We start from the raw sequence: 26,996 nt of genomic DNA, 5'->3' as shown, positions 1-26,996 counted from the left end.
TGACAACACTGACTGCTTTAGAGGCTAAAAGTGTTTGTTAAAGGATTGTATATTTAACGCGCCAAAATTTGATTTTTCATCAGCTATTTTGTTGTTGTTAGTAGTGGTGATAGGCAGAAAAGTGCAGAAATAATCGAATGTTTTGAATAGATGCACCTACATTCAAAAAGGACTAATCTGCAAAGGCGCTTGACGCGCCGATAGTGTAAACAGCCTAATGGAAAGTTTTCTCCAAATAACCATATCTCCAGCAATGCCCGCATTAAAAATGAAAACGCACCCGGTTTTTGTTTTTTGTTTATTTGGAATTACTTAATTCCATATCAACATAATATTTTTATTGAATTCAGTAAAATTTTTCAAACATGTTTCTCATTTTTCGTTACTCGTACACATCGTTTCATTTTGGTTTTTCATCATCTTCAATGTTTTATGCAGCATTTTCTTGTTGTTCTTTCCCTTCTTGTTTGTTGATGTTCATTTACTTGTTCTTGTAAGTTCTTTTTAATATTACAGCTTATGTTTTTTTTTATTGTTTTTTTTTTTCTTTTTCATTTAATATTTATATTTTTATAGTTAAACTTAAATAATACAAAAAGCAGTGTTTGTTTTTCATCATCTTGTTACACACATTTTTTAGTTTTACTATGATTTTTATGAAGGATTTTTTGTTTTGTCTGTTTTTTTTTGTTCATTTATATTTTTAATTTTTTTTAAACCTAAATTAAAGCAATCTGTTAGGTTTTTCTTGGTTTTCATTTTGAATTGAATTTCAAAAGTAAACTAAAGGTAGTTTTTGTTTTATTGTTAGACATCTGCGCGGGTGGAGAAATTTCCATTTCTTGAGTTAAAATATAATTGTATCTGGTTGCTTCGTTAATAATAAAGTAGTTCCTACTAGGTATTCTCACTAGGTAATTTATCAAGAACTAAATTTGTTAAGCGGCTGTTAAGCCAGTTTTAGCGCGATTTTCTTTTTGTTTTAAACAAATCTCCTCTGTGGGCTGTGGTTGTTCTTCAAATTGTGGTTTGAAATTTCGGTTGTTCTGATTTTCGGTTGGTTTAATCAAAAATCAAAAATCAAAAACTGTAATCGTACTTAGATGTAATTTTACATTGTTTCTTCATTTCATTTACGATTTATGTATATAACATTTCTCATATATTTATATGTATATATATCTTTATGTTATATTTGCCTTAGTTCTAGATAGCTTAATTTTAAATACACCATGTTTTGTATTCATTTTGCAATCCTTCATTCCATCCATTTGTTTTATATTAATTTTTATCATGTTTTCTAATGCTGCTAATTTTGCCATAATATTTGTTTTTGTGTAGTTGCTAAAACCAAATGCAAATGCAAATGAAGTCAACATATTGTTGTAAACAATTATATATTTTATATATATTTATATATATATATTTATTTTACTACACATTTCGTTTTTCTATATGCGCCGCAGTGTGTTGCACCATTCTGTGAGAGATCCCTTGAACTGAAGACCCGAAAAATGTGCAAACCTTACGATCTGGCTACTCTCGGAACACGCCTGACTGGATCCCCAGGGTCCAGTCGAGAAGGAATTGGAATTGCGGCCTGACTTTTGGTTTTTCTTTTCTTCTTTTTTGGTTTTTTTTTTCGTTTTTTTTGTCTTTTGCTTTCAGCGAAGGTCGAACAAGAATTTGTCTATATATGATTTTAGGTGAAGTTATTCAAACTATCGTTAAAAACTTGTGTGAAAAATGTTGAACATTTATTGTTGTTGCCCTTTGGTGTTTTTTGATCGCAGTTTGTCGGTTTACACACAAAAAATGTCGTTTTTTTGTTGGCTTTCTTTTTGGTTTTAGTTTTTTTATATTTTTATTTTTACATCTTGGTGTAAAAAATGGCAGTTTATATATATGCTTGTTAAATATAATTCATTTAAATTGTGTGCTAGTAGTTGCCGCCTATCGATGTGAGCAAAGTCTGCAAAGGGTTTGTTTTCACATTCTTCCCCCCAATTTGGGCTTGGATTTGGATTTGGATGTGGATCCGAAACATTTTCCCTGGCAATTGCCGGACAGGATAGCTGGAACTGAACGAAAGAAGAACGTCGTTTCGAAAAATTTTCAAGCCAATTTATTAAGCTAGAGGGTCAAACATTTACTTGGCAGTTTTTCATCTTTTTTCATGTACTTATATTTTGGTTTTGTTCGTTTTGTTACTATTATTATAATTTTATAAGTTGTATTTTCTTTTATTACCCTAGATAACCTATTAATATTTATCGGCGGTTTTGGGAACACACTTTGCCGGGGACAACAAAACCAGAGAAAGAAAATCAATCGTATCGTCTTCAGGTCAAATTTTGTGCGTGAAATTCTTCTAAACAAACTAAGGATCGCATAGCTATGAGGGGGCCTTTAAATACAATACAATACAATATATATGCTCGTATATCTTTAATTGAAGCTCTGTCTGCAATTGCCGGGTATTGAATGTGAATAGTATACGGTGAAAGATCGATCTCCCAACAGGAATCTGTTGTGTGTGTGTGTTGAGTGACAACCTCTGCTGCTGGCATTTGATTAGACTACTTAACTAATTATCTTCATTTTCTTTTTCATTTTCATTTTCGTTTTTCATAATTTATTTAGCTTAGTCATAGGAAAACATGCACTAGCAAAAATTTTAGAAAACTATTTATTTTTGGTTTGTTATATGTTTAAACAATTTTGCGTGTCGTCTTTTTTTTTTGGTTTTTAAGAATTTCGTTAAAAATATATACTTTTAATAACTTAAACAAATGGGTTTTTGCCAATGAAATGCACTTTACCAGAACCAGAGAGGAACGCAGTGGAAACTTTGGAAGTTCTTGGGAATTAATTGGAAATTGTTAAAAGCTGAATGTTTTCCGTCTCTAGTTCGTTTTGAGGCATATTTTTTTGGTATTTTATTTGTTGCAATTTCTTAAGCCGCTTTCATTTACATTTCAAGTTCTTTGATGAAAGTAGAGGCTAATACATCGTTTGTCCACCCTTTTAATAATACATATATTTTAAATATATATTTATGTATAACATTTCCCATTAAACTATTATTTATTGATTTCTCTTCGGCATTCATCGTGTACTTGTTCGGCCTGGCATTTTATCGGATAAACTGCCTTGACATCCTACCTCCTGCCTCCTGCCTGCCTGCCCTTCGTCTTCTGCTTAGAAATTACACTAGTTAAAGTGGATGGAAAAAGGGGGTTAGTTTATTAAGCTTTTGGTATGCCATTAAGAGTGTTGTTTTGTTTTGTTTGGTTTTTTTTTAAATGGTTTTATTTTTACTTATTTGGGAAAATAGAGCGCGTTTGGTTAGCAAGTTAGTTGAGGCCTACACACATATTTCTTTTATTCATTCCGAGTCGACTGTTCGGTCCGGCTGTAAATCAAGAGTAAAGTGTTTTCTGTTTTCTGTGGGTTGGTTTTGAGGTGTTCTGAAATGCGATTTCGCTGTCATTTCTCAAGTCAAGTCCGAAAGAAAGGGCGCCTCGCCTCCCCTAGCATCATCCTACTATGCTTGTGCCCTCAGCTGTAAAACATATCATGGAGATGGAAACGGTTTTGGGTTTTTATTTAGTTTGAATTAAGTTTCGTTTTTATTATTATTTCTGGGTTTTTGGTTTTGCTTTTTGGTTGTTGTATACATAATATATTTTAATTTTATATGCTCTTCATTGTTATTGTAACCAGTTACTCTGTACTTTACTTTTCAGCTATTTCTCGTTTATCTGTTTTTCTTTTGTTTGCCTCAATAATCCTCTGTCTTCTATGCAATTTTCACATTCATGATCTTGGGTTTGGTTTGGTTTTTCCTTGTTGTTTTTTTTTTGTTTTTTTTTTTTTTTCAATAATAGGTGAAGAGTATTAATTTTAAATATGTCTTGGTTTTTGCCATTCATTTATGCATTTTTCTTTTGGTTGCTTTAATTTATGTATGGTTTATTAACTATGCCGCGCCTGGGTTGCAGTTTGCTCTTATTATTCACGGGGTTTCCTTTTATATTTGTTTATTTAAAAATCTACACCTTATGTATGTTCGGGTTTGCCTCATAAATTTCGTATTTAAACAATTGTTCGCCTTTGCTATTTGTTTATGTGGTGGTGGATGCGAATGCGAATACGGTTGCCCTGCTTAAATTTAAAACGAATTTAAAGTTTAAAGAAATTATATTCGATTGGTTTGGTGGATGGGTCAATGGGGACTGACTCTTGCTCTTTAAGTATATATGTCTTCCAATTGTACAATTTGTATATATATAGTGTATATATATATATTTAATTGTTATAAATATAAATAATGGTTTTTATGCATTTTTGTTTAAATAAGTTTCTTTTGTTTTTCCTTTTGGTTTCTTTTAAGTACAGTTGCTGCTCTGCGTTTTTTTTAAGTTTCGCTGTTTGTCGTTTATTTGTTGTTTTGTTTTTTTTTTTGTTAAAAATTACACCAAAAAACCAAGAAGAATTTGTTAACAACAATTTTTTTATTTTTATTTAAGTTTACGCTTCCGTGTTTTTTTGTCATTATTTCTCAATGATAATACAATATTTGCGCTAAATTATGTGGCCTGCCAATTATTTTGTTTTTCGCTTTTCCGTTTTCTTTGCCTAAATTGTTAACTAAATAAAAATTTTCCTAACAAATTAAGGGGTTTTCCTTTTGTATTCGTGTGTTTGGTGTATCTGTGTGTGTGTGTGTGTGTGGGGCGTTCTTTTTTGTTAGCGTTGGGTAGGTTTTTTTTATCTTTTTTGGTTTTGCTTTTCTTTTAGCGCTAGGTTTTTGTATTTCTTTTATTTTAGGGTTTTTCTTTTCTTCTTGTAGCATTTTTTAGTGTTCTCTTTGGTTGTGGCTGTACTTGTTAAACTTTTCGCTTACGCTTTGCTGCTACATTTGCTGCTCTCTCTTTTCATGCTTTTTCGTTTTCGTTTTCATTTTCATTTTCTTTTTTTCATTATCATTCTCTTTTGTTGTTGCTTTGTGTGTGTGTGGTTTGTTGTTCTTGTTGCTTCTATTTCTCCTTCTTAAACACTCTCCTCCCTTCTCCTTGTTCGCTTTCCTTCGCTACTTTCTCCGCCGCTGCTGCTCCAAGATGATTAACGCTTCTCTTAGTCGACCATCAACTCGAAATGGACGGATCCTCTCCTGTCCGAGCGATCGTGGTTGATGTTGCGGGCCCAGGCTTTGCACTCAATGTTGATCAAGACGCCGGCTGCAAGCAGAGAGTGGGTGAGAGAGGTAAGGAGGGGATGTATTAGTTGGACTATTTAGTTACATATACTACATATTCTATTAGGAATCTCTGCTGCATAATATCATAAAATAAATAGAGAAACAATAAAGCATGTGCCCCAAACTGTGCGTTTTTCTCCCCATTTTGTAGTATTCCAAATAATCTCATTATTTTTCGTTGAATGCAAATTATGTTCAATCTTTTGCATATTATTTGTATTATATTATACAAGGGTGTACTGTACGGATACTGTACATTATTTTTGCACAAATAAGAGCCGAGGAGCCCTTTTCCATCGTATATTCTTTCAGCATTGTCCACTGGCATCCTTTGCCCCTTCCTTTTTCCACTGGGACTTTGGGTAAATTGAAAATCTTCTGTAGCTCTCTTTATGGTTCCCTTCGCTGCTTGGTCCAGGGCGTTATTATCTAATTTTGAATGCAAAAAGTGCCAGAGGAGAGGAGGCCGCCACTGGCTGTTACTCGAGCGGAAACGGAAGTGTTGCCGCTGCCATCAAGTGACAGAAGACGAGATAAATTGTATGCACAGGCGAGGGGGAACAACGTAATAAGAAGCTAAAGCTTTCTTAAGGATTCCGCTCGAAATTAAAGTGTGGAAAAGTAAGGAAACTTTTTATGGCTACAGCTATTGCAGCGGAAAACGAAATGGTGGCTTAAGATACACAATCAAATGTACATAGAACCCTCTATAAGTACATGGAAAATCACTCCAGCATTTATTTCCACAAACAAAAGATTTCCATAATATTTTTCTAGTTTTTGCGCATATAAATGGCACCTATTCATGGCTCTACTATCTGCCATTCCAGCTGACATTATTCAAATATACGATACACACACTCACATTCGACTCGACTCCTGTGAAAAGTTCAATCCTTGCGCCCGCACACAATTTACATTATAAAACTTTTTCCATTTTCTCTCTCCCTCCCTCTCTCTCCCTGTGTGTGTGTGTGCAGTTTTTTTATTTTGTAACTTTTCTTTTTTTTTTATTTTGCTATATAAAGACCCGAGTGCGCCTCCATTTCGAGGACCACGCCCAACGCCCCCTGCTGACTGGTACACATGCAAGGCAATTTTCCGCTTACCTAACTAATTTAATATTGAATTTCACATTTGCAAAATTGTAGGCCGCAGTGCGACGAAGGCAATGGGCCTCCAAATGGGCGGGAAGTAGGAAAATAGGACATGAATAGCGTGGGGTAATTGAAAGAACTAAATGAAAATACAATTAAGGTTCTCCGCCCGGTTTGGTTGCACAATTTTCCTTGTAGGACACTCATACGCACTGGTGACTCCAGTAGCAGTTCCATCTTCAATTATTCGTAGCCCATTTCCCGACGCATTCCATAAGCGGATTAATGGCTTAGAAATTGTTTGTTTGTATTGAAAACAAAAGGAAAACGAGGGAAATGCTTTTCTTTCCCTACGCATTTCTATGCATTCCTGTTCGCATTTCCATCTCCATTTCCATTCCCCATTTGATATGCTTCCGTCTATTTTTTCTGCTACGAATACACGAGTATGTACCTACTCCTTTGCCACAGACAAAGGCATTATTAATGTTTATTGTGCCGTAAAATTGGGTTCTGTGTGCCAGGAGTTCCGTAGGGACGACGACAGTCCGCAGTGGGTCTTCTCCGCCTGAGTTTGATTAAAATTCCAAACACTTTTGCCCCATTTTTCATGCTGTATGGATTGTGGCTTGGTTTTCTTTGCAGCTCCTTTCCGTTGCCTTTCAGTGCACGACAGGCTCCGTCCTTCCTTCGGAGGAATACCCTATTTTCACTATAATGTTTACTTAGCCGGCGTTTACTGCTGTCAATTAGTTTTAATTAATGGCCTTTCTCATTAGTTGGCTTTAATCAGCCGGACAAGGTAATAGAATCCCATTTCTTTACCCACTTAAGCATAATGAATGGCTCTCTGGTGTAGGAACTGAATTTCACACAGAAGCATATCGTTTAACGATGATTCTGCGAAAAAGTCCTCTCTTTAATTATGACCAGAAGTTGCTTACTTTTTGGCTAAGGCTGCTATCTGGCGGGAAAGTATGTGCTCTTCACACCACAAAGTAAAATGGCTTCACAAATACCCACTTAAGTAAGCACTGATCAAGAAGCTGCCCGTTCCATAATTTAGAATATATAAAAAGCGATAAACAATAAGGGAAGAAGCTTTTTCCAATCCGATAATGGATAATGGATGTACAATAAAGAAGCAAAAAACGATTTATGCCTTTGCTAAATTGATTTCGGTGATCCTAGACACAAATATCTGCACAATCCCTCTTGTACTAACCAAAGACCCAAAATGGAAAATGGAAATTTGTACTTACTTTCGACAGTGAACTGTACAGCGACAATTGGCGGTATGTAGCCGTTAATATTTTTGAAGGGGAAATAGAAACGTGGGAAACCCATGCGTGGATAGTAATCGCGAGCCTTAATGTTCTCAACATCGGCGGGATTTTCACCCTCGCAGGACACCCAAACGACGCCAGTCTGAAAATCAGATACAGGAAGAGATATTATCCATCGAGCGGAATAAATATTTTCTGCCTATAAATAAATTTCACCTCATTTGGTCGCAGCTGTTGCTTCTCCTTGATGTGCTGCTTCAACTCATCGGGCATGTGGTTGGGCAAAGTTTTTGAGTCGTTGTAAATCTCTGGTATCCAGTTGTAAATCTAAAATGGAGTAAAAGTGGGAACACCTTAAAGATCTGTAAATGTTTGGGATATGGCGGTGTCCATACCTTATTCAACTTGAGGAATATGCAGGGCCGGGCCACATGATAGCCAAAGTTATTCTCAATTGTGCAGGGAGCAAAGCTGGAGGCCTCGACACCGCACACCTTGCCCTCTGGTGGGGGATGCTCGAAGGAGCAGTTCACATGGTTCTGTTTATCCTCGTCCTCGTAAGCTAAGGAATACATGCAGTATGTTGTTATACAGTGCCGAGAAAGGGGATATAAACTGGGGTCCTGGCATACTTTTCGAGCAAAAATAGCAACATTTTACTGGATCAAAAGAGAATTTCACTTACTGTGATCTTTTATCGGTTACCAAAAATCAAAATATTGAAAGTATTAAGGTTAAACTTTGACAAAAACTTAACATAAGGCATACTGAAATTGTGTTTCCCCGAGCAATCAAAAACTTATGGTTTCATGTTTATTTTGCTTTCTGTATTTCTTTTGAAGGAAAAGACCAGCTCTTGTCCCTCCAACGAACAATTAATAAGTTTTCTGGGTTAAAGTTTTCGCCCAGGGGCGGGCGCTTACTTACATTTCAGAAATCGTGCAGTTTCATCGACCCAGTACTGGTAGTTATCCTTCTTCGATGACTCGTACCAGACTAAAGTGCTCTCAACATTCGCCTCTGGGGGCATTGGTCGGAAGCCAAGACCTAAGCGAAAGGGAAACGAAATAAAAAGAGTTCTTGTGATTAAATGAAAATCCAATTGACTTGCTGTCTCTCTGCCATCAACAGCGGTCTTTTATTCGCTTCACATCCAATTAGTTAATTAAATTTGGGTATTTTATTTAGCTCTTAACTACGGTTATAGTCGAAGGCTCATTGAAATTCCAGATGCGTGTATAACCGCACACATGTGCGGTGGATATACATTGTACATATACATATATTGTGTATACTAGATATATAATATATCTATATTATATGTGGGTGTGCCCTTGGGGCGCGGCCTATCCATCCATCTGCGTTGGAACGTGTCTGCGTCGATTATAATTCGTATAAGGATGGGTGGATAAAAGGGCGTATGTTTGATTTATTTAAACGAAATTTGTTTGCCTTCACGCCAGAGAATTTCAATGAGTTTATCCATTGTTTGGCGAGTCTTTATCATGTGTTAGTTATGGCCTAGCGGGTTTCTTCTTTCGGTTGTGTACTAACCTGGATTGGATCCAATCAAACCATTGTCGAGCATCCATTTGGGCTTCTCACTGTCCAACGTTTGATAGAACACCGTAAATATGGCAGCAAAGAATCCAGTTAACGCCGCATAAAATATTATGTAGAATAGTAGAATTTTTGCTATAAAGAGAGAACACACAGAAAAACAAAATTAGTTAAGGAACATCAGCTGTTTGGAACATCAATCAAAAGGCTAGGGTTTGACCTCCTCCCCGCCCAAAAAATTATCCCACGACTTTGGAATAAATCATTATGATGGCCAACGGAGTGGAGGCCGCGCAAAAAAGTAATTAAGTTGTTTTTATGTTCACAAAATTGTGGCATACTTTGGAGGCGCCACGCCGCGTGTGCATGTGCCCCATGTAATTTATATGCTAAACACAACAGAAATGGAAATTCGAGCGCGGCGACGCGACCAAGGGAGCGTTCTTTTCCTTCTAATTAAAATTTAATAACAGCCCAGCCAGCAGCCAGGATGTCTCTTTAAAACTTTAATGGGTGTGTGTGTGTCACTGATACATGTACAGATATGTGGGATGTATCTGTGTGTCTCTCTGCGTTAAGCTTTGCATATTTGATGTGCTTTAATTGCCCACAAAATGTCTTTCGCAATTAGGTTCACAGTTGCAATTGAGATACAATGCAGGAGGCAGCTGGAAATTGCGTGGAAAATTGTGGAAAAATATTTTAAAATTATTGGAGACAATTAAAGTTAATTAACTTTTGTTTCTGTCTTTATTTCCGTAACAATATTTTGTGTAATAATTATTAGTAGTTTCCCTCCATAATTCCGTAATAAAATATGTTTGTAATAAATACTTTAAATATGTGTCCTCTAAAACGCTTAAATGTCTGCCATATTGCATAATCAAGCTTGTGTAACTCCGCCTGGAAGTTAGTTATATGCTAAGCCAGCTTAAACAGGTCTTAAGCTTAACAACAACTAAGTTCCTAAGCCACAGGCACAACCACAGCCACATACACGCAGATACTGCCTACACCATTTACAAGGCTGCGCCCAAAAAATGCCACACAGAAATTGCCAGCTGCGCCTAAAAGATGCCACACAGAAATTCGCCTGCAGCTCTTAATAGGCAACAAATCAGCAGAGGAAAAGCCACTTGGCTTTTCGCCGAGTACGAAGTGTATACATACATATAATACCATGTCTGGGGATTGTGTAACCAACCAGCAAACAGTAGTACATAAACACACACACAGCTGCAAGTATATATGTGTGTGTTTATATACCATCCACAAATACATTTATGCCTGAGCATAAAAGGAAAATTGTTTACTTCTTCTGTGGCGAAAGTTTTTCTGCTTTTATGACTATTTTTGTCAACGCCTTGAATGCTTCTCTTTTAGCCCACCAAAAAGGCACACACACAGAAAAAGAGGGAGAGCCAGGAGACAAGCACAGCGGATGGCTAACAGCTTTTCTAATGGTTACACTTAGTTATATGTACGAGTATTCTGTATCAAATGGAGGACTTTTGATTACAATTTCCTTCTCGTTTTCCTCACTCTCCCTCTCTCCCATACCGCTGCTGTTTGCTCTGTTTACTGCTGCTGTTGATACTGGAAATAGCTATTGTCCCTGCCACGCCTTCATTGTAATGGGATTGGTGGGAATTTAATGTGTGTGAATGGCAGCAATATCATTTGTGCGGCAATCTGTTCAAATTTCTTATATAAATTGCATTTAAAATTCGATTTTTGGCAAAAAAAAGAAAAAAACGAAGAGAAAAATCTTTGAAAAAATACTACAAATCTTTTTCCTTTTCGAAAGTTTCCTTAGGTGCATAATTTTTGGTGTGTTTTTTTGTGTTAAAATATATTCCTTACTTTCTTTAAATATTTCATAATTTCTTTGATTCGAAATTCCATTTCAGAACATCCTCCGCTTTTAGCCCTTTCGAGGCCTTTGTGGCTTTTAATGCACTTTTCCCTAGCACGGGCTTGCTGGTCAGACTTTGGAATGTCAGAACTTTTCGCCATTTCCCCCACATCCTGGCACATCCTGTCAAAAGCCGCAGAATTTTTCGCCCCCGTCTGTCACATTTTATGACTGTTGAGACGGACCTTTTGTTGCCAGAATTCCATTCCTCTGGTTGAAATTTAATCGAGTTTTATTTCATTAAAGTTCAATTAGAAACTTTTGCACAAAAATATCAAATAGAAGAGTCAGCGCGTCGGGGCGTCGGGGCGTCAGAGCAGATTCGTTCGTGCACCTGACACCGAAAGGCGGCAGCTAATGAGAAAAGTTCGACTTTCGCTGGCAGGTGGAATGCGGCAGAGAGAATCGGAAACTGGTCCTCAAATGTTTTGTGGGGAAAGTTTTTATTCAAAAATCCAATTATCTCTGGAGGATATTAGTATTAAAACTAAAGACACCTCAAAGAGGTAAACTGTTCTATGGGCCTTCCTGGCTACATCCTTAATCACATCTTAGTTTTCATTAACTTCTGGTTTTCAAGGAACCTGTCCCCAACCTTCAAAAGCAATTAGGGCCAATCCCGGCAATCCGCGAATAAAGGTAAAGGGCATCTGGAAAGTTCTTGGCTAATTGGCCAAACGAAGGATGGATGGATTTAGTATATGCGAAATGATAAAAGACAGCTGCAGAAGGGCACTTTGCCTGCCGCCTTCGCCTCCTCCTCGTCCTCCTCTATTTCCAATTCCAATTCCAAAGTTCAATAGAAGTTTTTTTGTTTTGCTACCAACACGCACGCCTCTTGACATTTTCTTTTACCCGATAAGTGGAAGTGGCGGCCAGGGGTCCCCTCCGCACACCAATTTCCATTTATCCTCACTCTATTTTTATTCTTCTTCTCTTTTGTCCGTTTGTTGGCCTGTCATTTTGCCATTTTCCCAGTTTTTGTAATTAAGAGTGATTGAAAGGTCACTTCCGGAGGATAGGTTGCTTTTGCCACCAGTTCCCAATTGTATCTTCTGCTCTCTCTTCCTCTCTCTCCTTCTTTTTTGCATATTTTTAGGCCTCTGTTTCGGTCGACCTTTGACATTTGTACTGCCAGCCATTTGTTAGATACTCGTTCATATTGCTCATACGCCGTGTGTCACACTCGCAGAATTGTTATCCCCGCAAAATAAATTATGGTGTGAGCAGAGCAAAGGCGAAAATGTATCTGGCATTGGCATCGCGATAATTTATCAGGCCATTAATCAAGTGGATTGCTGCGAAGACCGTAGATGCCGTTCGGATTCTGAGACGTGGGAAAATGTCGCAGAGGAACTGTTCCTACAATTTCTACATAGATTGTAAGGCGTGAGAAAAGCATTTTGATTAATGGTTTTTAAATATTTCCCTGCTTGCATGCACACTTGCGAATTTTGTAATTAAATGAGTGTGGAAATGATCTGGGAAATGGGCTGAAATAAATGAATGTGGGATCTTTTTTATAAAGAAAAACTATGACCAATCTTTTCGAATCCCTTTCTTTAAATCGTGGACTTCAGTCTTCGGTTTTTTCTACTAATTTACATTTTTTGTATATCATAAATTTCGACAAATATTTCTAAAAATTCGAATGAAAATAATCTTTGATAATGGTCCATAAATAGATTTTCCCTTGAGTAAATTAACTGGCAAATATATTCCTTCCTTCAGAAAATTTAAAGGCAAAGTTGTCCCTTTTTCATGGCCCCAAAAACCTACCGAAATCCTGCCTCAAACCTACCCAAACCCTGCCTCTGTCCAGCCCCTATCCTGTTTCCTTTTCTCTGCGCCTGCGCCTTGCGCCACAGTCCCCGACGAAAGCTCGCTGCTATGGAGTGCTACTGCTGGCCCTCACAGTTTGAGAGCCACTGTAAGTGCTTCGGAGGGAAGAAGGAAAAAACCTTAAAAATCGGATTTTCTTCTTTACTTACGTCACAGCGGTGGGCAAAGGCGGGGGTAAAGGAGAAGCAGGCGGAGGAGAGAATGGCTTTGGCTTTGGCTTTCGAGATGCCCCGAGGACTCTTTTGTGTGTGTGCTATTTTAATTTATGTTTTTATTTTTAGCCCAACATTCTCTAATATTTATGCTAATTTGGCATTTTTCGTGCAATTTCTATTTCGGTGTTAGCCAGAAGAGCCCTTCTAAGCCTTTGGTTTTGCGGCTTTGAGGTCTCTGTTCAATTAGAAATCTAATTTGGGAAAACACTCTCCTGCTGCAGATGAGTGTGGGTATTTTTAGGTGGGAATTTTCCTCACTTTCCTTTAGTTTCACTCGCATTTTTTGTCCTTACATAATTTATTGTACAAAAATTCACGTTCGCATGGCAACACGGACACACAGGAAAAAACCAAAACTCGATTTTGGGGCGAGGTTTTTCTGTGGCGAGAGACAAGTGGTTTTCCGTGTGTCTGTCTGTGTGTGTGTGGTGTCTCTGTTCTTTGCTTCGAACTTTTCCTATTGTTGTGCGACTGAATGTGAGAGTGTGAGTGAGTGAACGGCTCCTTCTGCACTTAACGAGCTAGTTTCCCTTGGTTTTAGTGGTCGCAATGGCCTCATGGGATTCGTTCTGTTCCGCTGGCATGATGGTGCGGTATTTGCATGTTAAGTTGTGGTTCTTTGGTTCTTAGTTTGGTTTTTTTTGCTGCTCTTGTTGTTGGTTGCTCGGTGACTCAGCTGTTTGGTGTTTTTCGTGAAACTATCCTGTAACGTATACCACCAAATCCTGTGGCAAAAGGATGGGCTATGTGTACCACAAGAGATAGAGTGTCTTTTGTTTGTTAGAGAACTAGATAAAGGAAACCCATTAAGTACATGGATCTTTTGCTATTAAAGTTGAGAGTATGTATCTATCATCGTTTTGAAACTATTAAAGTTTTGTAATAAGAAAGTATAAATTATGATATGATAGAATGATAACTGGTTGGTTACCCGACAGAAGACAGAGTTTTCAGCGAAAGGATTCCTGATTTGAAGATATTTCAAGGAAAATGCTTTGATGATTGACAATGATGATGACAATGGGGACATTCCGTGTCCAAAGTACCAATCAGGACTTTTGGATGAGCGGACTATTCAATATTTTAGTCCCTTTTCATTTTGGGCACTTTATAGAAGATGAGCACATTTCATCATTAACTTTGAAGATATCTCTACATCTTCTGCCTTTGAAGAACATTAAACTGGAGCACAAGCAAATTTTCACACCCAAATGTAAAAATCAATAACCACAAGATGGTAATAAATGTTTTTACATTGTTTTTTTGTTTGTTTAGTTGGAAAGGCGTTAAGAACACGCCTCTACCCTCTAATTGGATGGCTGTGCGCTAAAATTCAATTTACGGGCCACGCGAATGCTTATGCCAATGATGATGAATGATGATGATGATTTTCGCTGTAGTTTGGCCATGAATACATAATATCTACTACTATCCATGTGGGGCAAGCATTTCCAATGCCTCGCCTTCTTCTCTATCTCTATCTCTCTCTGCCTCTGCTTCTGTCTGTGTGTGTGTTTGTCTGTCTGTGTATCTGTGTGTGTGTGCATAACTCATTTTATGCTTTTTCCATGGCGTCTTTTGGGCGGCCCGCGCCACACCGCTACGTTGTCGTCATATTACGTATACGCCCCGTTCTGTAGCGACGCTATTTGCATTTTTGAGTTGTGTTCCGATTGAGGGGGAATGGCGGATGGGGGATGGTATGGGTGGGACTCTGTCCGTATGCTTATTCAATTATGGAGGAATCATTTTCCATTTTCATGTTTGATTGATTGATTTTTATGGTTTGTACGGCGCTATCTATGCACAAGGATTTCTAATATCAAATAGGAGGAGGATGAATGAGCGGAAAAATGTGTGTGCAACTAATGGGTTGCGCAGGCGATTATAGTATCTATAGGCATTAGAAATGCGGGTACACATTTGAATGTTCAATTTTGAATACATAATTTTTATAAGAATTTCGCTAAAGAGTACAGAACTTTGGAAAGAAAAAAGTATAGTTAGAATAGCAGGGTAACCTGTCAAGTTTTCTAATATTCAGAAAGTACGTAAAGATAGCTCTCTGTGGTAGCAATTTATGTATTTTTCTTCAGCTTCAGCTTTATCGTTATCTTTTTATTTGCTTATGTTGTTCTTCAGATTCTGTAATTGTGTCTCTGTTTTATTTACAGATCTAGCTTAAGTTCTCTCATCTTTTCTATGCTCCTTCTACGCTATAACTATTCCATTTCTATTCTTTTTTTTCGATCAGTAATTTCCTCTTCCATTTCTATGGAATCAATGGTTCTGTGTACTTAAATCAGTATCCGGTTCTTTGATACACATGCAATCTCCAGGCTTGACCTGATCATGGTATATCATACGAGTAGTATCTAGTAAATACTATTCTCCCACTATTATCCCACATTTAGTTGTATATGAAAGTACTCCTATGTCGAGTTCCACCTTAATTTCCACCTCCAATTCCACTTCTTATTACCTTTATTACTTTAAAAGATACTCTCCCAATTCTACTCCTATCTTCAGCTCCAACTAAAGTCCCTTCCCTGGTTCCCCCTGTTGTATCATCTTCATTCTCAGGGCTGGACATTTTCGCTCCCCAAACCCCATATTCCCAAGGCCACTTTTATCAATATATCTACTGCTGGTGTGGTGCTGCTGCCTCTTCTTCTGCTTCTGCAGTGGGAAAAAAGTTGGGGGAAATCAGCTTAATTAAGTTTTCATTTGGGCTGTTGCCAGGCGAAGGGAAGACGAGGCCCCTGAGAGTTCTGCTTCCTCCAATTGATTTACGCTTATGTCGCAGGGCTTAACGATTAACTGGCAGAAGGACCCTACACATATAGAGGGTTGTGCAAGTGTGTGTGTTTTGAGCACCTGGCGGCCTGGCAGGACAACGGAAAGCAAATTGGGAATGTTACGTATACGCCAGGTGCTCTCTGGCGGGCCCTCGCTTTCGAGCGAGAGCTCGCTCTCTTCAGGGCTCACTCTCTCCTTCCAGCTCTGCTTTCACTCTCTCTTTTTCTCTCTCTCTCTTCGGGAGCTCTTGCATGGCTGTGTGCTCTCTCTTTGAACTTTGACATTTGGCCAAGCGTCAGAGCTGCACTTTTTTTTGCTGCAAATAATGTAAAAGGAGAAGAGTCCTTCCTGTATGTACATGTCTCTGTGTGTGTTTGTATGTGTGGGTGTGTGTGTGTGTGTGTGTGGCACCTGCATGGTGTTAGCGCTCTCACTCTCTCTCCCTCCCTCTCTCTCCTTCCCTCTGGCACACTGTCCATCTCTTTCTTCTTCTCTCTGTGCCACATATTTCGTTCACTGTTTTCTTGGTTCGTTTTTTCCTTTTTTTTTTTTTGTAATTTCAGCTACAATTTCGTATGCCTCATGGGTGCAAGTAGGGTGGAGGGGCGGGACGGGCCGCAGAGCCATGTACATTTTGACAGTTGCAAAAAAATAACACATGTATGTACACACACACTCACAGATACACACGGACACCCATAGACCCCATTGAAAACTGGCACACAAACGAACCGAAAAATTACCAAAGGAAATGAGTGAAAAATAAAATGAAAAAAGGAAAAAGCCAAGCGAAAAAAAACGTAGGATAAAAAATACTTATATTCAACTGTCAACAGCAGCGTCGACGACTACGACGACGACGAAGACTCCTTGCAGCGCCGCAGGTTACATGCAGCACAAAAAAATACCACAGGACTAACAGAAGAGTCCACACCCACATAAATATAAATGATGACAGGGTTTCAGGTTTTACGTTTATTTAAGACTGTAATGCATTGTGATATACTCGCACATTCTTGCTTTGCTTGTTTCTTTTTCAGGAATATTTTTAAACTAAAGAATAGAATTTTCCGTGGGTGAAAAATGAGACAGAAGTGATTTAAGACAGGGTTTTTTGTGGAAAGAGAATAATGGCTAGAAGTGGGAGACAGATGGGATAATCTAGCGTTAGATCATCAAGTTATCTTTTACAAAAAAACATAAAGAGAGATAGAATTACATTATGAAATCAGTGATAGTTTGTGGAAGGATTGAATGATAGAGATTGAACATTTGTACAATTTTCTGTCAGAAATATCTGTACATTACTTTTCCAGTGGTGCTGTAGAAAATGTTTCTAAGATCTGAGGAACTCTGAGAACATTAAGGACTCTAAGAATAATTGAAGAAATATCAAAAAGTAATATATAAAAAATTATCTTTTACATTGAAAGATAATGTAAGATGAAAGCTTTTAAAATTGTATTGATTAGGACAAATTTGGATCAAATAAATGAGATAATTCTGATTCTGATAAATATATATATATCTTTCTCTATTATACATACATACGTCGTCGTCCGATATTTTACTCATAACAGAGCGAGCGAGCTAAGCGAGTGATCCGGGGGTTGGCGCACGAGCGAATCAATTGTGAAGGAGCTTGGTCCCCTACTAAATGAATATATTTTTGAATTTAGAACCCCCACTTATTTTTATGTTATTATTGCACTATGGCTGTAGATATTTTTTAGTTTTTCAGAGCAAAATCTTATTTCGATTACTGAATAACATTTCACTAACAAAAGAGCATAATTTAAAAATTTAAATCTGAAATTTTTAATAAATAGCCTGATCATGCTTTAAATGGTTTATTGTCGATTGGGGCTAGATTCTGCTGCATCAACTTATTTTAAACACATTCCAATTGCAGTACCTCATACCCAGCTCTCACTAATTGGAGCACTAACCAAAACCAGAAGACAAATATCCACCAATCAACGTCAGTACATCATATAATCAGGCCAACTACAGAGACCGCAACAGAGTTAAGGCCGAAAAATTATAAATAAATGTCACAGCACACAAAAATCAATTAGTAATCCAAAATGTCTGTCTGTCAGCTAACGAAAAACCATTTAGCCCAAAACCAAATCCCGATTGCAACTGCAATTGAAACCATTTTTAATCAAATGTCAACCACAACCCGAGCACCAGAACCAGGACTCTCGCGCTCTCTCGAATGCCAGATTGAAGAGCAGAGGAGCAGCCAAGCGGAAGAAAGCGTATCGCAAAAAAATCTGATGGAAAATAATATGAAGTCTATCTACAGTCGTGGATGATACTCCTCCTGCCAGCCCTCAAACCCCCCCAAACGCTGTCTTATATAACCAACTGTCAACATTTCAATTTCATTCTTTTTCTGCGCATTTTTTTTGCAATTGAAATGTTGCAAGCTCAATGCACACGCAGCAGCACAGAGAAAATATAACAATGGAAAATTAGAGAGACGGAAAGAGAGAATTTGGAGGCATTGAGGAGACTAGAAGATGCTCTTTCTATAAGATATTTCTATAAAAATAAATCAAATCTACATATGTATATATTGTATGTATATTTTGGACATGAAGAAAATGTAACTATGTTTTAAGAACTAATTGAAGTTTTTGAATGAATTTTACAACCCTTGCTATAAGGAATACATAAGGTAAATTTTTAATGATTGGGATGGCATCAGGGAATAATACCATGAATAAAATGCTTTTTGTATGTTTTTCTTTGAAACTAATTTTGATATGATATTTCCATGATTATAATATTATATATAGCTTTTTATTTGGGTTTTTTAAGCAGCAAATTTACATTTTCCATTGGTGTTCCTTAGCCACTCATCACTCACCACTTTTCTCTACTCTGTCTTAACAAAAGTGCACACTCTGAGTGGCCTGAGGCCACACTCTCCTGCAGTTTTATGAGAGGAAAACCTGGGGCTACACTCTCCTCCAGTTAAAACTCTGTAGCTTTTGTGACGTTGATGCCTCAATTGGCATTCAGTTCTCGTCTTGATTTGCGGCTCCCCACTCCGCTACTCAATGAATTTCCGTTTGGATTCCGTTTCCATTGTGTCCATCATCCCGTCTCCCCTCGGGTATTCATTGCAAACATTTCTCCGTCTTTTGTGTGTTTCCATTCTCTTCGGTTTTCTGCTTTCCCTCCTTTTGTTCTTTCCTGTTGCCGCTTGTTAATTGCCTCTCAATTAAAAGCATTTGAAAGTTTTTTAATTTAGAAACTTTTTTAACTACAAATAAATTGCATTTTCTTATGAATAATGTGCGCCAAAAGAAGATGGAAAAATTATGCAATATTTCTTATGACGCGCTTGTTAATTGCAGCGCTGAAAAATATGAGTTTTCAGTGCAAAATTTTTAGCAGAAAGAGAAAATTGTTTAGTACAATTATTTAGCATGAGGTTTGGCAAACTTTCGTGGGTGAGTGTGAAGTGTTTTGGTCTCGTTTTGAACTGCAGATATTCTTATATAATTTAGCAGATATTTTTACCTATCTTTTGAATGGTTGGTGGGAAAAATAATTTGGGTTTTCCTTCAGTATTTTTAAAATCAAACTTTGGAAAAAACAGTTCAATTTGCAGATAAATTATTCAGTAAAAAAGTATCTAAAGGTCTAAAGATGTTCCAAGCTTCATTCTCAGCTCCAGATTGGATGTTTGGATCTTATAGAGTATCAAACACTGCACTCTTCAAATCTATATTTCTCCTTGTGTTTCTGTTTTGTTTTGTATATATTTTCGAATCATGTTTCTCTCTCGCTGCCTTGGACTACTGACTGCCAGCCTGCTGTTGGTTGATGGGCAAATTGATGTCAATAATTGAATGCCAGATGTTTATAAATTTTATAAATTGTTGATCTATTAATTGCTTGTATGTCTCGGGCCCCACAATTGAGAAATGTGTGCCGAGATTACAGTTCGAAATTGCCGCACAGATTTCCGATTCAGTTTCCTCTCTTTCTCTGTTTCTCTGTCTCTCTGTCTTTCAATGAACATATTTTAGACGTCTACTGCCCGCCAATTATTCACTTTAGTGTCCCACTCATTATTCACCTTATTCATTCACTAATTCCATCAATTAGTCATTGGGGGATGAGAGAGAGACTCCTTCCATTTTCATAGAAGGGGCTAGGGCATCAAAAATCTCTGTTGGGGAAAAGCCATAAAATCCAGAGACAAGCAAAAGAAATCGGGACTCAGAGAGGCTGGAAAACTTTGTCAGCACAAATCTTCTAACTGCCAGGCCAACAAGTCGACAAAAATTATTCAAAAACTTCTTGAATTTCCACGGGAAAAAACAGAAGAACAGAGCAAGAATGCTGAGAGCAGTATTCTTGAGGGAAAACAGAGGAAAATGCCTGGAGGGAGCAACTTGAGATGCAAGAATCGAGGTGTGGAAAAACTGCTTTGGCTGTAGGTCAGCCCGGGGGCACTGTTTACCCAACAACACGCATGGGAGGACATGGGTGTAGCTGGGGAGGGGCCTAAGCTTGAGAGGAGATGGGTGTAGAGACCGGTTTAAGGGGGTACACGGATGAGGGTAGTTACAGGGAGGTTCTCTGGGGTGCACTCTCTTTTGTTGCCTTGTCCAAAGTGTTTAACCAAAGAAGCAGCACAACAGTTTGCCCCCTAAGTAGGTTACACACAAAGACAGCGCAGCAGTTGCTTGCAACATGACACGCCCACCTATTTGTTGCAAGCACTCCCCTGGCACCCCCGTCCCTCTCTAACGCTAAGCTTTTTTATTTTGTGCAGTATATGGAATGAGGTTAGAATTGATTTTTGCGATAAAACAGGAGATCGCATGTCTGCCGGCATAGCCCTGCCACTGCCTATGGCTCTACCTCCGCCTTTCGCTTGAATGGATTCCCCCTCATTCTACGAGTACGAGACTAAAAACTGGGTTATAGGCAATTGAACATTCAGTAACTGGTGGATACAGATACAGGTGATACAATGTAGGCTCAATTTTCTTGTAGAAAGAGGTAGCCAGAAGGTGTGAACATGCATGGCCCTCGAGGAAGAGTAATTATTTTTACTGTATTATAGAATATCTAATGGGTTAATAACCGTTATTTGAATAATGGTAAATGGAAAAGGGAAGCCATTTTAATAGCTCATTAAAACTGCTATTTTAATGGGCTCTAATGGGTTTTTCGATCAATTAACTAAGGCTTTGAGTATAAAATCGATGAGCAAAATTTTACGAAATTTAATAAATAATAATTTTATGCGGTTAACGATTGTCTATTGTTAAATAAATCAAAAAATAAATAAAATAATTTATAAGTCTTTAAAATGTTTTTGGGAATGATTTTAATCTAAAAATAAATACAACATAAATTATTAAATAAATTATGATATTAATTTCAATGGGAACGACAGCTTCTACTCAATAAATTTTTTTTACAAGTGTGCCGTACCGCATGCCGTATACCTAATATTCTACATTAAAATGTTAAATTTTTAAATATTCATACTAAAACTTATTCTAAAACATAATAAATCTTATATTTCTCTTCAATCATCTATCAATTTTTGGTTAGTCTTATCAAAGCACAAGCCAAAAGCGCACACTTAATGCTCTCTAAATGACATTTAAAATCCCCTACGTCACTATCTTAATACCCCGTTGATACCGATGCCCCGCACACACCGATCAATAGCACATTTTGCTGTCAAACTATGCGACATTCGACTAAAATTCAATTTCATTCAAAATTTACCATGAAATGGAAGAAGAATTTCTAAATATAAACCCATCAGGCGCGCACGTGCCAAAGACACAGTTGGGGAAATGGGATATGGGGCGGGGCTTAGACGTAGCTCTTTGTCTCTATTGGAAGGAGAGCTCTGCGCGAGATTAGTGGTTAGGGGGAGCCTGAAGAGTGACATTCTTAGAGACATTCTGAGAAGCTCAACTGCTTTTCGCAGCTAAAAAAAAACAATATCCAATAAAGAATCAAATAACACGTACAAAATAAATTGACGATAATCGTTGTTAGAGTATTTTATGTGCGAAATGCCTTGCAAAGCTTCTCTGTTATATCTCTGACAATTATTTCTCTCTTTTTGGCATTTAAAAACCACTTTCCATCCATAACTGACCTAACAACCCAACAGTCACCATCTAAATAGATAGCAAAACGAATGATATATAGACCTTAAACATTATCTAATTGGTTTATCAAATTACTAAATTTTCATGCCTTTCAGTGCTTTCGTTTCGTTGGGCACCAAAAAGACAATAAACAATATTATCTATTCCGATATCTAAACATCCAGAAGAAGAAAAGGTTTTTTTGTTGAGCTTCCGATTGCTGGGGCCATAAAAAATTTATTACATTTTTTTAGGGGAGCTGTAGTCATGACGCTTACACACGATATCCAGCGATTAGTCATATATTTTCTCTGGGAAATTATGCTTCCTTCCTGCTGTATGGCTGTCACCAAAAACGTTGCAAGGACTCCCTCGCCTTATGTAATCAGTGGAAGGACTAAACGATGGTTCAGTGAGGTTTATAGTGCGATTTTCAGTATGGTTCCATGAAGTGTGCACGCATTAGCGATGGCTGGGCTGCCCTGGGCCTCGGCCTTAGGTACATTATTGATTTCTATATTTAGACTAACTACGTGACTTGCACACACGCGTGCCGCATTCTCTACTTACTCGTACTACGGGTAAGTGCTTCCACTTTGATCGATATTTCGCTTGAGAGATACAGATACGAGTACGGGATATGATTGCCCCTTTTGCGATGGCGGACAGAAAAGGCCAAAGTAATGGTGGCAAATGATTGGCATGTAATTACGAGTGAAATTTCTTATTGGAAATTGAAGAACTAATCGATTAAATATGGTTAGAAAACTTAGAACAGTTGTTGCAAATCGTTTGTGTAATTTCTAACAGCAATTTACGTATGAAAAAGTAATCAGACATTTTTTGAGTATATGTACCTAAGTAAAAATCAATTGGAAATCAAAGAAAATATTTAAACGTAAGAAGTTAGGGTTGTTTCAATTAAAATATATTAATTTTTAATCAGAAAACATGTAAATTATTAACATAAAGTACTCATACTGACACTTTTAATAAAAAATCGATGAATCTATTTAAATATAAAGAAAAATTCAACTTGAAAGTTAAGGAAAACAATCAGAAGAATTAAAATAACATAAAAATAAACTAAGAGAATTCTTAAATCAATTTTGGAAGTCTTTAAGGTATTGCAAAAAATATATCCCTTTTTTATAAATTTCTCCTAGACACTATTGGATATCTCTAAACATTGGAAAATATTTGTGATAAACAGTGATCCATCTGAAATAATCTACATTTAGCTATGTATACACTGAGAAAAAACTGAGGGATAGATATTCTAAATTTTGTTGTATAAAATTAGTTTATAGTACTCCTAATAGTGAACTATAAATCATATCTCCAAACAATAACCTTTGTTCAACGTCCTCCATTTGATTGATGTTCTATTAAGTTATAAATCATTGTTAAATATACATTGATCACCCATTAAACTGACCATTTTCTGATCAGAAGTACTTACCCCAACTGGAACCGGTACGTCCAAGGCATTGGCTAGTTTCACTGTTCCATAGGAATTTTTTGAAACCCTCCCATTTGCCCATTTTTACCGGCGGCGTGTAATATTCACCAATTTTCTTGTCGGCCATTTTTACTGCTTTTTTTTATCGGGCTTTACTTCAGAATTTGGTTTTAATTGGTTTTTGTCACTTTGGTTTTGTGTGTTTGGTTGTTGTTGTAGGAGGGTGTCCTGTCTATAAAGCTAGTTCTTTGTTTAAGCTATTTTCCTTGTGGGCTTAAGGTTGAACGCTTATCGATTATGAATATATTATATATTTTTAATTATTTATATATATAGATTTATTGGTGTTGATTTTGTTTTTTTTTTTTTTGGGTGAGTTTTTCTTAATCAACTGCGTTGGTACAACATTTTATCGGTTTTTTGTTGGTTGATTTTTATGTTTGGAATGTTCGTAGCAGTATTTTGGTTTAGATTTGCGCTAAATTTCGTTACTGAAAAAAGAAAGTGATGATCAGAAGATAGTTTTGGATGGTTATTGGATGGAGTTTTGCGATTAGATGTGACACCTGTTAGTGAATGAAGGGTGGAGGTTAGATGATAGAGTTTGTGACATAATAGTTGAGGTTTTCTTTCAGTTTATTTGTTTTTCATTAAATGTTCCTGGTGCCTTTTGTACTTTAGTTCACTTTTATGAATAGTTTATAGTCTTTTTGATGGGTTTTCTTATCATTTCTTGAATTTTTAATAAGTGTTTTATAGAATCGAACTATTTTTCCCTGTCTACCGCCGAAAAGGCGACTTCTTTATGTAAGTAGCTATTTCTCTACTGTTTTTTGGTCACAATTGTCTTCAAAAGCCATAATCTGGTTTTTTGCTTATATAAACTTTGGCTTTCCTTCAGTTGTTCTTCAGTTATTTTTTCTCCATTTTTTCTCCTTTCACCAAATGTGTGTTTTTGTTGTTCCTGTTGTGTGCTGTGCCTCGATTCGGCGCAGCCACAAGGACACTTAAGGAAAACCTGTCTTTGCCCGAAGTGCCTTTTCTTTGCTTTTACGCTTTCTTTTCTTTTCGTTTTTGGGCTGCAAAAATGCTTCACTTATTCTTTTTTATTTTACTAATTTTATTCTTTTGAATTTTTCCATTAGTTAATTGTTGGAAAACTGTTGTGTGGAATCTTTCTCGTTTACGTAAAATGTATATTCAGTAGTCACCTCTGCCGATTTTTGAGCCACACAGACACTCTGCTGCCAACTGTTATGTAATCTCGAGCGTGGAGCATGGAAAAAGCCTTCGACCAGCAATCGTCCGACTAAAGCCGAGCCAACGAGCGACGAGTGGCGGACATGCGCGAGAGAGAGAGATAAACACAGAGTCAGGCAAGGAAAGAGAGGTGGCTAGCTAGAGTGTGTGAAAGAGAGAGAGGGAGAGAGAGAGTGCGAGAGCGTAGAACTGGAACTTTTGCCTTGGAAGGTTATTTTTTTGCTCAGCTTCTTCTTCTGCTTTGTAGTGCTGCAGCAGCAGCAGTGGCAGCTTTTGGAATCGAAGGCAAAAATACTTTTACATGCCATGCCATTGCCGTTGCCGTTTGCCATGAAAGTTGACAGCTGGGCGCCATCTTAATGACAGTTCTGAGAGCAGTACTATAACCAATATCCATGGAGAACGCTACGTTAGGGGGTGTGGAGTGAGAGGGGGGCAGTGGTATGGTGTGGTGTCCTGCCGCTAATCCAATAGTCCATTGGGGAGTACAATCTCTTTCCACCACAAAGTCTGTTTCTGTTTTCGCTCCCTATGCACTTTTTCAGCTGACGCCCAAAAGCATGCAACAGAATTTATTTTACGTTGCAAGGACATCCTCTTTGGAGGATTGTTGATGATGATGCCTCTGCCCCTGGCGCTTATCATCGAATATCTGTTTTCCCTTCAGTTTCTTTTTAGGAAAATTCTTACACGCACGCATACAAACAGACACACACTAGCTACTCGTGCACTCGAAGTCGTACTCGTACGAGCGTATGCCTTTGCTTGACTTACTTTTTTGTGTGTGGCTGCTCTGTCGGCGTCGCTGCCGATGTCTTTTCGCGGCGCACATTGCGCAACGCGTCCGACTCGACTCGGGCTCTGGGTTCTGCGGCTTTGCCTTTGCTTTTGGCCTGTGGCTGGTGGCAGGGGGGCCGTGTGGCATACGGGCGTGCGAGTGTGTGTGGCATGGGGCGTGTATGCGGGCGACTGGTGTGGTTTGGACTTGGGGGCAAGCGAATGTCTAGTAAAGGGCATGGCGCACAAATGTAGGCAACGCTATGTTCCCCCCAGTACACACGCACACACACACCGAGAGACTGACACACACACATACACAAAGAGAGATAACTGTTTGGTGGGGGATACACATAAGTATTTCTCGGGGCTTTCCTTCTTTTTTTTTTGCAATTTCTGTTCGTTCCGTTTTTCCTTCTGCTTAAAAAGTGCATAAAGACGGCGTGGAAAGGTGTTTTCAATGGGTGTTCTCTATGGGAAGGGAATCCCTTAGCATTTAGAAGATCTATAGGAAATATTCATCATTAAGGTTAGGATTTATACTACCATGACTGACTATGTAGCATATGTAGCATACTCAACCCTTACTTGGGTTCTTTACACTCTGACTTCTGTGAAAGTTTTCAAAACTACACCCCAAACTTTTATATAAGATCGAACTCTGAAACTAACTATGAAAATGTTTTATAACAAAGGGTTTTCCTGCTTTTGAAAGTATTTTGTTAGCACATACACACACTTTGGATATTGTCTTATGTTCGTTGTATATTTTCTTTGGCTCTGAGCTTTCCTTTGGCGTTAAATTCTCAAGCAGTAAAGCAGGCAAAAAAATCGAATTTCAGTATGTATATAAGTTTTACAAGGATATCTTTGCTGCTGCTGGTATTGCTGCTGTCACAATGTCCTCGTTGTAGCCGTCGTCGGCGACGTAATCATAAACTGTTTTTCTCCTTTTTTCTTTTTTTTATAGGCACAATTTTTCCCTCTCTGTTTTGTTTATATAAATTATTTTTCAGGCACTTGAAATTATATTTGATTTATGGATACACGTTGTAGAACTTTGCTTTTTGTAGGATTTTTCTTGGATGGGTTTTTGATGTGGATCTTTTTTTTTATGTAACCAGCGTTCGTTCAGATGTGAAAATTTTTTTGTGTTGTTGGTTGGTTTGGATTTTAGCCGTAGCACACATACAGAATGGGTGTTTTTTTGTTGTTTGTTGAACGCCTCTCCCTTCTCTCTACGCAGACTTGCACATAATAGCTCCAGATATATAGATATATATATGTAGCTGCATGTGTACATATATGTATGTATATCTATGCCGTTAATCCGCCAGCGAGTGCGAGTAGCAACCGTCCACAGTTAAAACGCCA

The 26,996-nt window shown here is 37.7% G+C and overlaps 1 protein-coding gene and 1 long non-coding RNA gene across 4 annotated transcripts in view; one reads left to right on the top strand and one right to left on the bottom strand.

Annotated features, from left to right (window-relative positions):
* Positions 1 to 18,662, top strand: part of LOC117188659 — a 22,477-nt gene extending 3,815 nt beyond the window's left edge. Inside the window, exon 3 of the long non-coding RNA XR_004472782.1 lies at positions 17,890 to 18,662. This is a non-coding gene — a long non-coding RNA (uncharacterized LOC117188659). The remainder of the gene's footprint in view (positions 1 to 17,889) is intronic.
* On the bottom strand, positions 1,442 to 26,996 carry LOC108163125 (sodium/potassium-transporting ATPase subunit beta-2). 3 transcript variants are annotated; one of them, XM_017298232.2, is made up of 9 exons: positions 26,815 to 26,996; positions 23,586 to 24,076; positions 9,201 to 9,341; positions 8,574 to 8,693; positions 8,332 to 8,337; positions 8,042 to 8,208; positions 7,863 to 7,973; positions 7,623 to 7,788; positions 1,442 to 5,243 (listed from the first exon to the last, which is right to left on the bottom strand). In XM_017298232.2, exons 2-9 carry the CDS (start codon positions 23,710 to 23,712, stop codon positions 5,140 to 5,142), a joined length of 942 nt encoding a protein of 313 aa, XP_017153721.1. In that variant the 5' UTR covers positions 23,713 to 24,076; positions 26,815 to 26,996; the 3' UTR covers positions 1,442 to 5,139. The 3 variants fall into 3 exon arrangements, with proteins under 3 accessions (XP_017153721.1, XP_017153722.1, XP_017153723.1); XM_017298233.2 differs by lacking the exon at positions 26,815 to 26,996 and adding an exon at positions 24,797 to 24,814; XM_017298234.2 differs by lacking the exon at positions 8,332 to 8,337 and having other exon boundaries at positions 26,815 to 26,995.

Source organism: Drosophila miranda, chromosome 4 (assembly GCF_003369915.1).
Source record: "Drosophila miranda strain MSH22 chromosome 4, D.miranda_PacBio2.1, whole genome shotgun sequence".
NCBI classification, from domain to species: Eukaryota; Metazoa; Arthropoda; class Insecta; order Diptera; family Drosophilidae; genus Drosophila; species Drosophila miranda.
Note: the sequence above shows the minus strand (reverse complement) of the source record. Positions and strands in the feature narration are given on the sequence as shown.

Excerpts from the sequence above, each read along its gene's own strand:
- LOC108163125 (XM_017298232.2), bottom strand. The coding sequence starts at position 23,712 with ATGGCCGACAAGAAAATTGGTGAATATTACACGCCGCCGGTAAAAATG. Across the intron at positions 8,694-9,200 it reads TTTGATTGGATCCAATCCAG|GTCTTGGCTTCCGACCAATG; the intron begins GTTAGTACACAA and ends CCTTTCGCTTAG. Across the intron at positions 7,974-8,041 it reads TATTCCTCAAGTTGAATAAG|ATTTACAACTGGATACCAGA; the intron begins GTATGGACACCG and ends ACTCCATTTTAG.